The sequence below is a fragment of the Haliotis rufescens genome, unplaced genomic scaffold (assembly GCF_023055435.1).
Source record: "Haliotis rufescens isolate VD_foot unplaced genomic scaffold, xgHalRufe1.0.p SCAF_5, whole genome shotgun sequence".
NCBI lineage: Eukaryota > Metazoa > Mollusca > Gastropoda > Lepetellida > Haliotidae > Haliotis > Haliotis rufescens.
In genome coordinates, this window is record NW_025964223.1 from 6,753,361 (window position 1) to 6,771,923 (window position 18,563).

The window sequence follows — 18,563 nt, forward strand, 5'->3', positions numbered from 1 at the left end:
GTTACAAGCAGCTAGGTCATGCACTGGAACACGATGTTACAAACAGCTAGATCATACACTCGAACACGATGTTACAAACAGCTAGGTCATGCACTGGAACACGATGTTACAAACAGCTAGATCATACACTCGAACACGATGTTACAAACAGCTAGGTCACAAACGGGAACACGATGTTACAAGTAGCTAGGCCACGAACTGGAACACGATGTTACAAGCAGCTTGGTCACACACTGGAACACGATGTTACAATCAGGTAGGTCACAAACGGGAACACGATGTTACAAGCAGCTAGGTCATATACTGGAACACAATGTTACATTCAGCTAGGTCATACACTGGAACACGATGTTACATTCAGCTAGATCACACACTTGAATACGTTGTTACAAACAGCTAGGTCACACACTGGAACACGATGTTACATTCAGCTAGATCACACACTGGAACACGATGTTACATTCAGCTAGATCACACACTGGAACACGATGTTACATTCAGCTAGATCACACACTGGAACACGATGTTACATTCAGCTAGATCACACAATGGAACACGATGTTACAATCAGGTAGGTCATACACTGGAACACGATGTTACAAGCATCTAGGTCACAAACTGGAACACGATGTTACAAGCAGCTTGGTCACACACTGGAACACGATGTTACAATCAGCTAGATCACACACTGGAACACGATGTTACAAACAGCTAGGTCACACACTGGAACACGATGTTACAATCAGCTAGGTCACACACTGGAACACGATGTTACAATCAGCTAGGTCACACACTGGAACACGATGTTACAAACAGCTGAGACACAAACGCTGAGTGCGGCGTTAAACGATAAACAAACAAACAAACATATTCTTCATTGGTTCTGCGAGGGGATGGGTGTGGTGTATGGGACATGCTTGTCCCCTCGTGTCAGCACCGGCGCCGGCACCGAGCACGTGCAGGCCATGTACACTTGTCCTTAAAAGGGGGTTTGCCTCCGGTCTACTGGCAGCCCAAGAATGTTGCATTCAAGCCCTTTAATACAAACTTTGATTGTTATCCTATTCTGTGATCTATACACAAGGAACATAGTTAAGTATTTCATACAACCTAGTGGGCAAACTTTAGGGATAACAACTTCTATATTTACTGTAAAGACGACTTTTCGGTATAGATCCTTGACAACGGTATAAGAATCTATACCGAAACGTTGCCTTTACAGTAAATAACGAAATTATTATCAAAAAGTTGCGTCCACTTTGTCCTGTCAACTTTTAAGTAATGCCTGTCAAACAATTTATTTCATACAACAGCCAAGTTGCATCCTGCAGTAAGTTTTTGATCAAACACATCTGTCCATGTCTACAAAGTTATCTGCTTATACTGAAATAGAGACACTGAGTCTGGAAGTCAGTTAACCTGATTGCATTTTGGGGACTGTTCAATAGTTGTTTGACTACTCTTCCGATGCTTCCTTGCATCATGCGAGTCCGGACGTGCGTTCATCTGAAGGAAGACGCCATGTTCTTGTACGAAGTTCACAGTAGGTATCTATTGTATCTAAGAAATTTATCAGAATGAGATCAATGAAATATGTATATATTAAATCGTTTCACAAATATCACTCAGCGTCACATACGGCACTTGATGTTTCGCGGTATCAGTCAGATAATGACCGTAAATATGTCCCATGAGGTCCTAACGGGGAACAGCGCCCTCCTCCATGGTGTATCTAGCTATCTCTCCATGGTGTATCTAGCTATCTCTCCATGGTGTATCTAGCCATCTCTCCATGGTGTATCTATCTATCTCTCCATGGTGTATCTAGCTATCTCTCCATGGTGTATCTAGCCATCTCTCCATGGTGTATCTATCTATCTCTCCATGGTGTATCTATCTATCTCTCCATGGTGTATCTATCTATCTCTCCATGGTGTATCTAGCTATCTCTCCATGGTGTATCTATCTATCTCTCCATGGTGTATCTAGCTATCTCTCCATGGTGTATCTAGCCATCTCTCCATGGTGTATCTATCTATCTGGCTGTCGGGTGTCTCAAACAGCACACATCGGGTGTCTCAAACATCAAACACCGCGTGTCTCAGATATCACACACCGGAAGTTTCAAACGGCAAACAGCAGGCGTTTCAAACATCATACCCGGTGTCTCAAACATCACATCCGGTGTCACAAGACACCAAACACCAGGTGTCTCAAACATCAAACACAGGTTTCTCAAACACCAAACACTGGCTGTCTCAAACACCAAACATCGGGCGACTCAAACATTACACTCGGTGTCTCAAACACAGGTTTCTCAAACACCAAACATTGGGTGTCTTAAACATCTACCCGGGTTATCGAACATCAAACACCGGGTGCCCCAAAGTTCAAACCCCGCGTGTCTCTAACATCAAACAGCGGGTGTCTCAAATATCAAACACCGCATGTCTCAAACATCAAATCCTGCATGTCTCAAACATCAAACACCGCATGTCTCAAACATCAAACAGCGCGTGTCTCAAACATCAAACAGCAGCTGTCTTAAACATCAAACATATCAAACACTGGCAAACATTTCAGTCATCAAACAACGGGTGTCTCAAACATCAAACAGCAAGTGTCTCAAACATCAAACACCGGAAATATCAATCGCCAGGTGTCTCAAACATCAAACACCAGATGTCTCACATACCAAACATATCAAACACTGGGTGTCTCAAACATCAAACACCGGAAACATCAAACACCGCGAGTCTCAAACATCAATCACTGGGTGTCCAAAACCATCAAACATCGGGTGTCTTAATCCTCAAACACTGGGCTCACAAACATCAAACACCAGATGCCTCAAACATCAAACGTCAGGTGTCTCAAACATCAAACACATCAAAAGATGTGTAAGAGAATGTCACTTGTAACCTATGGACCCGGAAAGCAACTCATGCGCATGGACACGCACGCACATACACACTCACGCACATACACACGCACGCACATACACACTAACGCACATATACACATACAAACGCACGCACATACACACTAACGCACATACACACATACACACGCACGCACATACACACTAACGCACATATACACATACACACTAACGCACATATACACATACACACTTACGCACATATACACATACACAAGCACGCACATACACACTTACGCACATATACACATACAAACGCACGAACATACACACTATCGCACATATACACATACACACGCACGCACATACACACTAACGCACATATACACATACACACGCACGCACATACACACTAACGCACATATACACATACACACGCACGCACATACACACTAACGCACATAAACACATACAAACGCACGCACATACACACTAATGCACATATATACATACACACTAACGCACATATTCACATACACACTAACGCACATATACACATACACACTTACGCACATATACACATACACAAGCACGCACATACACACTTACGCACATATACACATACAAACGCACGAACATACACACTATCGCACATATACACATACACACGCACGCACATACACACTAACGCACATATACACATACACACGCACGCACATACACACTAACGCACATATACACATACACACGCACGCACATACACACTAACGCACATAAACACATACAAACGCACGCACATACACACTAATGCACATATATACATACACACTAACGCACATATTCACATACACAAGCACGCAAATATACACATACACACTAAAGCACATATTCACATACACACTTACGCACATATACACATACACAAGCACGGACATACACACTAACGCACATATACACATACACACGCACGCACATACACACTAACGCACATATACACATACACACGCACGCACATACACAATAACGCACATATACACATACACACTAATGCGCATATACACATACACACGCACGCACATATACACTAACGCACATAAACACATACACACGCACGCACATACACACTAATGCACATATATACATACATACTAACGCACATATACACATACACACTAACGCACATATTCACATACACAAGCACGTACATACACACTAACACACATATACGCATACACACTAACGCACATATACACATACACACGCACGCACATACACACTAATGCACATATACGCATACACACTAACGCACACATTCACATGCACACGCACGCACATACACACTAACGCACATATTCACATACACAAGCACGCACATATACACATACACATGAACGCACATACACACTAACACGCATATACACATACACACGCACATACACACAAACGCACATACACACATACACATGCACGCACATACACACTAACGCACATATACACGTACACACACACGCACATATACACATACACATGCACGCACATACACACTAACACGCATATACACATACACACGCACGCACGCACATACACACTAACGCGCAACCACACCCCATGCATACCCACTCATGCGCATAACCAACGCCAGCACATACCAACTAAATGTATATATCAATTCACGAACATACACACTCACGCACATACAAACCCATGCACATACACACTCATACGCGACCACACCCCGCACATGCACATTCACAAGCATACCACCTCAGGAACATGCCTCACATACACATATCAACTTGCATACATAGCAACTGTCGCACGAACACAATCACGCACATACACACGCATCGTACCCCACGCCCACATACCAACTCACGCACATACCAACTCACGCACATACCAACTCACGCACATACCAACACACGCACATACCAACTCACGCACATTCCAACTCACGCACCTACCCCACGCCCACATACCAATTCACGCACATACAAACTCAAGCACATACCAACACACAGTCATACAAATTCACGCACATTCCAACTCACGTACATACAAATTCACGCACATACGATCTCACGCTCATACAAATTCACGCACATACGAACTCAAGCACATACCAATACACGCACATTCCACTTCACGCACCTACACACATACACATGCAGACAACCACACACAGGTACCCCATCCCTATCCTATGGTCTGACCTGGATGTTGTGCTTTCCTCTGATGTGGGCGCGGAGTGATATGAGCCAGCACAGCACACAGCAGGGGAGACAGAACACGTTTCCCCAGCCTTCGACGCCAGGTGGCACCCGTAACACTCTTGACAGAACATCACACACAGACCTGGGGGTGAAATAAAATACAAATGCGTTCATTGGTCAGCAAGTGTTGCAACAACCATAACATGTATTTTCAAATAGATTGTGGGAATTACTTCTAAATATAAGGACCCAAACAAACATCGAGTGAAACAGTGGATGATAAGTAAATTGAACTACTCACTTTAATCTCGTGCGCGTACCCAATATGGGTTCTTGTTGAAACAACATGTATGCTCTTGTTGAGACAACATATGGGCTCTTGTTGAGACAACATATGGGATCTTGTTGAAACCACATATGGGCTATTGTTGAAACCACATATGGGCTCTTGTTGAAACAGCATATGGGATCTTGTTGAAACCACATATGGGATCTTGTTGAAACCACATACGGGCTCTTGTTGAAACTACATATGGGCTCTTGTTGAAACCACATATGGGATCTTGTTGAAACCACATATGGGCTATTGTTGAAACCACATATGGGATCTTGTTGAAACCACATACGGGCTCTTGTTGAAACTACATATGGGCTCTTGTTGAATCAACATATGGACTCTTGTTGAAACCACATATGGGCTCTTGTTGAATCAACATATGGGCTCTTATTGAGACAACATATGGGCTCTTGTTGAATCAACATATGGGATCTTGTTGAGACAACATACGGGCTCTTGTTGAGACAACATATGGGCTCTTGTTGAATCAACATATGGGCTCGTGTTGAGACAACATATGGGCTCTTGTTGAGAAAACATATGGGCTAGCGTTTCAAACAGGGCGCTTTCTTGACTTTATTTGGCACATTTAGGTGCTTCCGTATTTCGAGTTATGCAGAAAAGTGGCAAACTTTGAATACCAGCACTTTCACCGACAGGCAGTGCATATCCCATTTGCATTTGCTGAATTTGGATACTGTTACGCGCCATTTGTATACAGAATCACGTGGTACTCGCATCCCATAACGTCTTCAAAGCACCCACACAGCCCCGTGCTCCATCCCCGGGGGGGAGCGTACACTGGCCCGCCCCCTCCTAGCCCCGCCACCACCACCGTGGTGTTGTGCGACTGCATCGTCTGCATGGGCATAGGCTTGAAGAATACACGTGTTCTCATATGTAATACATTCACAGCAATACCTAGAGCGAAATAAACAAGTGATAAATACGTTGTACTACATATTTACACAATACACATACGTAGTGCGACACATTTACGCAATAAACATACATAAAACTACACATTTACACAATATAAAACCCGTAAACATCCAGGTAGAGTATAGGTCTTCAGCAACCCCTGCCGCACTCAGCAATATTCCAGCTATATGACGACGGTCTGTAAATTATCGACTCTGGACCAGACCATCCAGTGATTGATACCATGAGCTTCGATCTACGCAATTGGGACACGATGAAACGCATCAACAAAGTCAGCGAGACTGACCACCCAATCCCGTTAGTCGCCTCTAACGACAAGCATGTCACCTTTTACGGTAAAATGGTAATGATATTCGGGTGTTTTGACTTCGCTGATCGCTTGTCACCTTGTCTGCTGACAAGACTCGATGGTGTGAAAGCCGGTCTTATCTGGACGAGTACTGACCACGTTAAACACCCTTCACTCACTCACTCGAGGACCTATGGTGGACGCACCTGTTGCATGACGGGCTGATGGTGAGGGGGGTTGTAGTTGTTGGGTTGGTATGGGACTACCCCTGGTCCCTGGTACTCCTGGGGGGTCGGGGCCTGAGGGTTGACGGTGCGCGAGTGTGGCGCGTAGAGTGGTGGGCCCGGTTTAGGCGCGCTGCCAATGGTGGGTGGGGCAGGCTCAGTCATTCTGCAGAAGGAAAGAAAATGACTGAGTCACTAGACTGGACCAGACTCCATTTTATTATAATATCAAATAACCTTACCGGTAAACAAATAAGTTCAACAAAAGTTAACTTGGAGAACGCTAGGGACGAGAGAATCAAACTTGTTTATATCATTTTCAAATTCATACTGGAAACAGAGACTGCTTCAGGTTTACCTTGATGACTGACAGAAATATGATTATTAATTTTGTGGTGAAATATATATTTCTGATACAAAGCCATGAACAAAGAATATACTGTGAACACGGATACTCCTAAGAGGTGAAAGGAAGTCAATTCTTTATTTACTTAATAGTTGTACTTTCCGGATTGATATTTAAATTTAACTTGCCATCCCCTTGCCATTAACTTGCCAGCCTGCCATGACTTCTTTGTAATTTTCAAAATATTCTGTGTATTAATTACTTTTAAAGCTATAAAGAGACACATGTCTGCAAATGTGATTTGAGTGCGTTAGCTGGATATAAATGCAAGGTAAATACAGAATTTGTCAATGACGTAAAGTAATACTGGGCGAAAGGGACACTGCGTCAAACTGAGTTTCACGTTTGTATGCTGGTACTACGAATACACACAAGAAATTGAAATTGATACAAAGTTAATCATTCCTGTATTAAATGCCGAGATAAATGCTCACGTCAGATAAATAATCATCCATCATTCCTCTTATACGTCGATCGTAGGCCATTCTCTAAATTGTCTCTAAATACGTGACCTTTGTGAAATGAAGTACAGAATTGAGGGGCATCCGACATATTTACAATCAAACAGACGTAGGTGACTTTGTGTAAACAAGTAAAGGTTATACTTCAATGACAGACCAGATCCAGTCTACCCCCACCCATCAACACCACTACCCCCAATGGAATTATGAGAGACGAGTTATATATGAAATATGAGTTCTATTAATGTATGATGAACTAAGATATTCGTAATATATATTCAGTTAAATCAGTTAAATATAACTGTACAAAAGACATGTTAAGTGTTATACATAGATACCAATAAGGTATTAATGGCTATATACATACGAATTGCGCTTTAAAAGTATAAAATGGCAGGTTTTGGCAGTAAGAAGGCAAACATATTAGTGTATGAAGTCGGTCTGCAGATCACCGAGTCTGGACCAGACAGTCCAGTGATTGGCTGTCTTCACGGCGACCAGGGCCTAGTGAATGTGCATGTTGATCAAGTGTCCACAACAAAACTTATCTACATAATTTACTACTCAATAACACGAGACGTTAACTACCTTCACAACTACCTGCTCGGTGATTTATACACATAGTTTCCAAGAAGTTTCAACTTGACCTTTGGGTATAATAATGGCCAAAAAGCCAGTTCCATTCAACTTATTTACTCACCTGAACTAGAAATAAGAGAAACCAGTGGAAGCGCCTGATCTCTTTCGTATTTAGACCTATGCATAAAGGTTCAGAGTGACAACAAATCACCACACGACTGTTTGACAAGAGGGATGACTTCAACTTTCCAAAAGTCAACTTTCCCTTTCTGTCAAGAAATAATCCAGCAGCTCCATCCTTTGGTGTCTATATTTCACATCTTGTGAGGTACAATCGAGCATGCTCTGTATTTAAGAGTTGTTTGATCAGGCTGCAACATTCAAGACCTCAGTGTAGCTTTCAAAACGTTTTAACATTGCATCTTAATGCAAATATGAAACGTGGACGCCCAGAGAACAAATAGTCTTCATTATTTACCCAAACGGTTTCAGCTGGGTGTTAAACGGCAAAATAGAAGTGAAAATAAATTATGGTAAAAACAGCCAAAAACAATTCCCTGACTAAACAGATTCCAATAAATTTAAATTCAGAGTTTTAGTTTTTACGAATGGTGAATGACCAGACGAACAGACGGACAATGCATAAAACCCTTGCATATACTGAATGTGAAAACACTTAAAACCGTAAAAAAAACTATAAAAAAAACCAACAAATACTTATGAATGAAAGTTTTCACATCTTTTCTTTCAATTTCCATCCTAACATGTTCGGTGTTTTCCAGTTCCGTGTTTTTGGCGTTTACACGTTATCAATTAGGCTGTCCACACCAATATACTCATAGCAAGGCTTCTACAATGAAAAGCAGCAGAACCAGAAGCTGATGGTGACAATTCTGGTCATAATGGGCCTTAAATATTGAAAGACTCCTCGTAAAATAAGACGGGAACGCCGCAGTGAGCCGGTTGGTGTGACAGACCCTTATATCTTTTGTGAAGATAAAAACTTGTTTGAGCGTCTGATACTTTTATGTACGCTTGTTTGAGTAGTCGCAACACTGCGATCGAGTTATTTCCCCTAGCCCATGCTGCAACTGATGCAGACCCACCGTTTCCGAATGAGAACAATCTCAGAACATAATCATATCAAGCTGTGAGAACATTATTAAGCATCATATCCAAGTTCTAACAGGTGCAACTGTTGAATAACGAGAATGCTCCATTCACAACTCCGCAATTTTCACAGGCTGCTGAAAAGTTTATTTACTTTCCATTTATTTTTTCATACACATATAAATGATATATTCACTGTAATGGTGTGGCGCCTGTTCCTATGTTTACAGTTAGATGTACAGGAAGGGTGACACGTTTACAATATGTGATTGATGACATTAATATGACCGAAAAACAAGAGAAATGATGAAACGGCCATGAAGGTGTAATGACGATACACCTTAATTTCGGACGTGTAGATCAATACCTGGTGTGTCTACCATGTTGTGCAATGCATGCACACCATGATGGCATACTGTTGATTAACTTGAGTATAGTTGCCCTTTGGATTGCCCGCCATACAGTCTGAAGAACGAGAACATTCCACAGATATTCTATTGGAGAATGTCAAGGGACTTGGCGATCCAGTCCATTGTTCGTTTGCATTTTTGTCAGAGACAGTCAGTGACGACCTGGGCTTGAATTGATCTGACATGATCTTGCAGTTTAAAATTTCTCATGACAGTTCTAGCAAATTGAACAAAGACAGGACATAAAATGTACTCAGCATGTCACTGGTTAGTCAAATGTCCATTCAAAATAACCAAATCAGTTGGCCTGTCATGTGTGATCCTGCCCTCACCATGACACTTACCGCCGCATACTGATAGTGGTAAAGAATTATTGCCATGGCATACTGCTCGCCGCTACTATATTTTATGCCATCTGTACAAACCCTTGATTCACCTGTAAACATAACAAGTGAACAAAACCTCATACAATTACTTACACACCTTGTGAACCCACACCTATGAAGTAAACAACATAACAACACAAAAAATAGAATGGTACTGAGATACCAGCAGCCAATGAAGTATCCTCAGACGTGAAAACTTCTTTATCAGAAAACCCCCCAGATGGCTTGGCAAGAATACGTTGTCAGTTACCCAGTCGCCACTTCTGTACCAAACCGGTGAAGCTCCGTGATGGGTAGGCCTCCCTGTATCCTGTTCTCTCAAGTTTTGTAGCATGGTAGGCGGGAACTAGAGGAGGACCACTGCACTCTCATGTTTTGTAGCATGGTAGGCGGGAACTAGAGGAGGACCACTGCACTCTCGTGTTGTGTAGCATGGTAGGCGGGAACTAGGTGAGGATCACTGTACTCTCATGTTTTGTAGCATGGTAGGCGGGAACTAGAGGAGGACCACTGCACTCTCGTGTTGTGTAGCATGGTAGGCGGGAACTAGAGGAGGACCACTCTACTCTCGTGTTGTGTAGCATGGTAGGCGGGAACTAGAGGAGGACCACTGCACTCTCATGTTGTGTAGCATGGTAGGCGGGAACTAGAGGAGGACCACTCTACTCTCATGTTGTGTAGCATGGCAGGCGGGAACTAGAGGAGGACCACTCTACTCTTGTGTTGTGTAGCATGGTAGGCAGGAACTACAGGATGACCACTCTACTCTCGTGTTGTGTAGCATGGTAGGCGGGAACTAGAGGAGGACCACTGCACTCTCGTGTTGTGTAGCATGGTAGGCGGGAACTAGTGGAGGACCACTGTACTCTCGTGTTGTGTAGCATGGTAGGCGGGAACTAGAGGAGGACCACTGCACTCTCATGTTGTGTAGCTTAGTAGGCGGGAACTAGAGGAGGACCACTGTACTCTCGTGTTGTGTAGCATGGTAGGCGGGAACTAGTGGAGGACCACTGTACTCTCGTGTTGTGTAGCATGGTAGGCGGGAGCTAGAGGAGGACCACTACACTCCCATGTTGTGTAGCATGGTAGGCGGGAACTAGAGGAGGACCACTGCACTCTCATGTTGTGTAGCATGGTAGGCGGGAACTAGAGGAGGACCACTGTACTCTCGTGTTGTGTAGCATGGTAGGCGGGAACTAGAGGAGGACCACTGCACTCTCATGTTGTGTAGCATGGTAGGCGGGAACTAGAGGAGGACCACTCTACTCTCATGTTGTGTAGCATGGCAGGCGGGAACTAGAGGAGGACCACTCTACTCTTGTGTTGTGTAGCATGGTAGGCAGGAACTAGAGGAGGACCACTCTACTCTCGTGTTGTGTAGCATGGTAGGCGGGAACTAGAGGAGGACCACTGCACTCTCGTGTTGTGTAGCATGGTAGGCGGGAACTAGTGGAGGACCACTGTACTCTCGTGTTGTGTAGCATGGTAGGCGGGAACTCGAGGAGGACCACTCTACTCTCATGTTCTGTAGCATGGTAGGCAGGAACTAGAGGAGGACCAGTGCACTCTCATGTTGTGTAGCATGGTAGGCGGGAACTAGAGGAGGACCACTGCACTCTCATGTTGTGTAGCATGGTAGGCGGGAACTAGGTGAGGATCACTGTACTCTCGTGTTGTGTAGCATGGTAGGCGGGAACTAGAGGAGGACCACTGTACTCTCATGTTGTGTAGCATGGTAGGCGGGAACTAGAGGAGGACCACTCTACTCTCGTGTTTTGTAGCATGGTAGGCGGGAACTAGAGGAGGCCCACTGTACTCTCGTGTTGTGTAGCATGGTAGGCAGGAACTAGAGGAGGACCACTCTACTCTCATGTTGTGTAGCATGGTAGGCGGGAACTAGAGGAGGACCACTGCACTCTCATGTTGTGTAGCATGGTAGGCGGGAACTAGTGGAGGACCACTGTACTCTCATGTTGTGTAGCATGGTAGGCGGGTACTAGAGGAGGACCACTCTACTCTCATGTTGTGTAGCATGGTACGCGGGAACTAGAGGAGGACCACTCTATTCTCATGTTGTGTAGCATGGTAGGCGGGAACTAGAGGAGGACCACTCTACTCTCATGTTGTGTAGCATGGTAGGCGGGAACTAGAGGAGGACCACTGCACTTTCGTGTTGTGTAGCATGGTAGGCGGGAACTAGTGGAGGACCACTGTACTCTCGTGTTGTGTAGCATGGTAGACGGGAACTAGAGGAGGACCGCTGCACTCTCATGTTGTGTAGCATGGTAGGCGGGAACTAGAGGAGGACCACTGCACTCTCATGTTGTGTAGCATGGTAGGCGGGAACTAGAGGAGGACCACTGTACTCTCATGTTGTGTAGCATGGTAGGCGGGAACTAGAGGAGGACCACTCTATGCTCATGTTGTGTAGCATGGTAGGCGGGAACTAGAGGAGGACCGCTGTACTCTCATGTTGTGTAGCTTGGTAGGCGGGTACTAGAGGAGGACCATTGCACTCTCATGTTGTGTAGCATGGTAGGCGGGTACTAGAGGAGGACCACTGCACTCTCATGTTGTGTAGCATGGTAGGCGGGTACTAGAGGAGGACCACTGCACTCTCATCTTGTGTAGCATGGTAGGCAGGAACTAGAGGAGGACCACTGCACTCTCATGTTGTGTAGCATGGTAGGCGGGAACTAGAGGAGGACCACTGTACTCTCATGTTGTGTAGGATGGTAGGCGGGAACTGGAGGAGGACCACTGCACTCTCAAGTTGTGTAGCATGGTAGGCGGGAACTAGAGGAGGACCACTCTACTCTTTTCCTCAAGCTCAACTTCTCAGTATCCTGAGCATAAGTCCAACTTGGAGAACCATCTCGATCCAGACTGACAACTTAAGTTTCATCAATTCTTGGAATTTAGTAGGAATTCTGAACTGTTCTTGAATTCAACAATCTCATGTCAAGACAGAAACAGAGACTGTTATCCTGTTTGCGGACTAGAACCACATTAGATGAGTTTGGACTGTGAGATTCTCTAATGGCTCCACATGCAATCATCTCATGTATGTGTTTCCTTGCTTCTGTAGTTAATCCAGGGGTGTTTCTTCAATGTGGCTGCTTGAAAGGAGTCTCACCCGTCAACTTAATTCCATGCCTTACAGTGTTGCATAAGTCTGTGATACTTGAAAGCATGATGCACTCCCATGGATCATATCAGAGACTAGTTGCTTCTGTGGATCATCAAGGTGGCTTTCCTTGTGTTGCCCTTCTGAGAAGAAGTATATGTGATATCCTCTGATACATGTTGGGTCTTCTTAGCAGATACGTCCAGGGGAGCTGTGTAACGACACGAACGTATTGGAGTTGACAGAGTCTAGTCTTTGGACGAATGGTGATGACTCGTGATATTCTAGATGAATTTCCATGTTTTCCAACTTCTACTAGCAGACAGACAGGCAAGCCAAGTCGTAGTCAACCTCAAGATGCTCTGTAACTCCCTGGGCTATGACGAATAAATTCATTGAGTTTGACCATCTGATTGGAATCAGTCCTGATAGGCTCATTGCTGTTTGACGTGACTGTATGCCAAATGTCCATTCCTTGTGTAATCCCTTTCGTTTCTCTCTTGTGAACATTGATGCCAATCACTGCAGGGATGTCCTTGTTGTATTTCATATTATTAGTTATTAGTTTAGGAATCTAACATTCCACATCATAGCAATGAATGTAGATCAATGTATCCAGGGGAAGTTATGTCAGAGTCTCCAGCTCCAGTTAGTTGAAGTTCAAATTCAGTTAGAGGCCGTCATTCAATATCTGATAAGTTCGAGTTGTAAAAGCCTTGACCGACATTTGTAATCTGGGATCATATATCTAAAAGTGCAGACCAGCGATGACTACTTGAGTTTCATTATCATCTCCGATCATTCTGTCACAAATATCTGTTGGGTTAGGGCTGTCTCTTCAATTGGCCTCTGCTATCCCTTCAGCATTATGCTGTTCTAGTTTAAAGAAACACCACCACGTCTACCATGTCCAATCTACCACGACCTTGGCCTCTAACTGAGATATTTTTATCTGCAGTAGGATCCTCCTTCTGGGCTTCTAAGACTGAAAGTCTATCCAAGATCTGCTTCGAAAGTTTGTTGTCCGCCTAGGGCTGTTGCTTTCGCTGTGCAAGTTCCAGCTTGATATCTTCTGATAGCTGCTGAGATATCTTGGCAGAATAATCTGTATCTGGTGTGGGGTTCCTATCCATGATGTGTGGTTGCTGTTGAACCTTCGATCACATCCATTGATGTAGTTCTCCTTGCATCTCATGTTCAATGTCTCTTGTAGTCTGCAGAAGATCCTCGAAATCCTGTCCTGAGTAAAATGAAGGTCAGGTAGCATTCTTTGAATATAATCCACTCCAGAATTTATTTCTCAAAATAATATTTCTAGACATAGTGTCCATGTAGCTTCCTCCACATATGGTTCTCTGTGGTAGAGTTTCCAATATACAGTAGAACATGGATATGACGAATTACAAGAGAAATCAGGTTATTATATCTGTTGTTTGTTATATACGTTTCCGTTTGGAAACGTTCGTCATCTTGGATAAAACAAAACACAATACACGTAATTGTAGCATTTTTGTATAAGCAATGTTCACTTCATAGCATTCAGTTGATAACATTTCGTAACATTCATTTTAAGAACATTGTTTATCAAAACGATGCACATATTTAGCATATTACGATTTACATACGGGGAGATGAGTTGTCCGTGATTTTTAGCTGACTGCATTCGTGAAACCGCATTGTTGAGATCAGCCGAACTGTCAAATGATGTCTTCTCTGTTGACTTTTGAGTGTTCAGGAAGATATTTTGTGTTTCAAGAGCCTTATTGGCATCGACAAAGGAGGGTGGGGCTGGTTCCACTGTCGACCCCGTCTTGCGTGTCTTCATCATCGGAATCCGCTCAGCTAATGCCACCTCGCTTTTTCAACAATCGACTGGTCTGTCGTTATCACTCGGCCGTTCTGCAACAAGGATGTCTCTGTGGGCGTCTATGAACTCTTGGCGACTCACTTCCGTTGGAATGTCTGTGACCTTCTTTAACTCCAAATATCCCTCAAGTCTGATAACAGAATGTCATCAGATTCGTCACTGTCGGATTCAGTCCCACCATCCGTCAACACCTTTTCTGAAACAGTTCTTCATTGATGTTACATTGACTTGCCGCAACGCTCGGCGTACCATCTCAATTGCATTCAGTATGCTTATCCCATGGTCTTGTTTCTTTTCAAAACTGGATAGCATACTTGTCATCATCTACCGCTTGTAGTGTTGGTTCAGAGTGTAGTGTTATTCCTGTTGACGAGTAGTTTAGAAAGCTTGCAATACTGATTCCGGATTATCCAGAGTGCCATATGGTCCTTCCAGTTACCTCACGACAGTGTCAACTATAGCCCTCTTACCTAGTGAAAGAAGAACACCTATTCACTTTGTTGGGGACTTCCTCTCTCTGGGACAGAATAGCAGTTGGGTAGGCATTATCTCGAATAAGGCAACTCCCGTTTCCAAGTTTCAAAGGATGGCTCCATTTTCGGTACAGGGGTTAGCTTACCATAAAGAAGGCAGATAGATAAGGACACATTCCTGTAAAAGATATCTGAGGCATCAAATTTAAATGATTTCAAGAAGAGTGAGGAAAAACGTCTCTCCTCCAATGTACCACCACAGGTATGTGCACGAAATACTACTGGTAAGACAACAAGGAGTAGGAGTGAGATAAGAAGCGTACGTAAAAGGAAACAGCGAGAAGCAGAGATAAGCCGTGGAATATTAAATGTACTACTATATCCGGTGACATTTACATTCCCGCAATATATGTCATTTTCAACTCGTTCCATCTCATGGAGTTCCTTTGTTGTCACTATTTTATACAAGAACCTGAACTGAAAGTCTAGTAGATTTACATCTTTAGAACACTTCTTTCTAGGAGATTTCTTTGTCAAACATTGCCTGCCATTCATAACAAACCGAGATTACAGATTTAATAAGTTGTTCATAATACCATTTGGTCCTTCTGTTGGTTTCAACCATTCGTCCAGGGTTTTTTTTATAAAACGAATCGTAGACTACAAGGCATTAACAGCGTCCTTCAAAGACTGTGGTATGCTAAGAAATAATCGGGCATGACCATTAATGGGGTTTTTTATCCGTGAGCTCTTTGGACCTAATTTCTAATAATTAATGTTGAGTTTTTACATTGTGACTTAGCCACAGGTCTTGGGGTGTGAGTGAGTGAGTATGGCTTTTAGTAATATTCCAGCAATATCACGGCGGGCACAGGTCTTGGGATAGGATTTAATCATTAATGTCAGAGTTTGACTAATACTTTCTCCAGAATGTTCGCCATAACTACAAAGTATCTTTCTTATCTATCTTTATTTATTTTGTAAGCTACCAACATGAGTGCAGCGTTATATAACAAACAAACAACATCTCTTTTTTCTTTGTAAGAAGGATTTTAGTATTGGGGTTTAGTACATGTCTTCTTTGACTTGATAATTTTAAGGAATACTTATTTTTTTTATAAGCTTAGCTATCTTTATTTTATCTATTTTGTGGTTCCAAATGAATTTATAATAGTTCTGGGTGGTGGAGTAGCCTAGTGGTGAAAGTGTTCGCTCATCACGCCGAAGATCCGGGTTCAATTCCCCACATGGGCACAATGTGTGAAGCCCATTGCAGGGTATCCCCAGCCGTGAAATTGCTGGAATATTGCTGAAAAAGCGGCGTAAAACCATACTCACTCACTATAATACATTCTGTTAAGTTTTGGAATAAAGTCAGTCGAAGGGCTGGGACGGGAAATTGCTGTAGTTTGTGTAAAAGAAAAACAGAGCCAGTATTTTAATAACTGTATTTTTCACCACGATTGTTAAATTCCTCTTTCTCCAACTAGATAATATTCTATTAATATATTCAATTCTTTTTCTCGTGTTAATCACCCACAAATCCTTCATATATGGATTTAACTTTATCTCTTATACCTCAAAGTGGTCTCACATAGTTTATTTTGACATCCTGCCTTGGAACCAATCTATATGGCTTTGGTCTTATCTACATTCATTTTCAACCCTGATATTCTAAAGAATATATTTAATACATCTATAGAGGCATACGGGCATTCTCCTGTGCCGTCCAGAAATAGCTCTGTGTCGACAGCACATTGTCCAAGTTTTGTTCGACATCATGTAGAGTAATCCTATTCATGTTATTATTTTTATCATGCACCAAACGATTTCAGCAACCAGAGGAAACATACATGGTTATAGGGGATCTCCTTGTCTACAACCTTGATCATTACTACAGAATGAAGATAGATGACCATTTTGGATTACACACGAAGTGGGTATATTTGCTTTTGTAATTTAATCACATTTATTCCGAAGGTATAATTGTATGGACCCTTGATGATGAATTATTGAGTAAAACTTTAGAGTCAAATGCTTTTTCAAAATCTATGAGTAATAGTACTCCAGGTGTGTAAGGCTTTTTTATGTCTGAAACAAGATACCATGCACTAGTCTCGTGTTTTCGCTGACACATCTACCTAGAATATATCTAGTTTTATGTATTTGTATTAGACTATCCAATGGCTTTTTAACCAGGTAAGCAATACAGGCACGGAATATTTTACACAAAGCTTTCAACTCTTTGTGACATGGCTGCATAATAAAAACAACGTCGTCAACCGCTTGATTTCAATTATGGCAGCAACTGGTCCAGAAGCGCATTAGCCTACTTCATTTAGGGCTCTCTCCATTCTTGCCATGAAGCACGACCGCAATTTTGAATCTGCTAAAACCTTGAAAACTTTCTTTTAATTTGACTTACAGAATATTACAATATCATGCCTGGTTTTGTTATAACCTAATATACAGATATACTTAATCTTGTAGACGTTAGTGATATGGGTTTTGATCAAGAGGAAACCTTGAGCAAACATTGTCACACAAACCGTGTGTGATGTGGATCTATTTCTAAGAAATGTGTACAGGTAATTGATACGTTTTATCGAGGAAAGCTCAACACGAAAGGGTCGGTCGTCTGACCCACTTGTTATCAGCCTAATCTGTCACGATATGGCTGACGTTAAAAAATACCTCACTCACACTCACTCACCTAATCTGTCAGCTGACTTATACCAGTCAGCCATTTTGAATTCAACCTGGATATTCCCCTATATTCCAACATTCTGATGAACAACTAAGGTTTTGACAAAACAAGGACAAAATAAGCTTGAAGTATACTCTCCAAACTAAGAATA

General features: G+C 42.8%; 1 protein-coding gene across 1 annotated transcript; it reads left to right on the forward strand.

The window, feature by feature from the left end:
* Positions 1-3,802: 3,802 nt before the first annotated feature.
* Positions 3,803-4,277, forward strand: LOC125373012 (bromodomain-containing protein DDB_G0271118-like; the record flags this gene model as incomplete). Its single annotated transcript, XM_048383799.1, has 2 exons — positions 3,803-3,844; positions 4,227-4,277. Coding segments are annotated over 2 exons (93 nt in total), but the record flags the coding sequence as incomplete, so codon positions are not given.
* Positions 4,278-18,563: the final 14,286 nt, after the last annotated feature.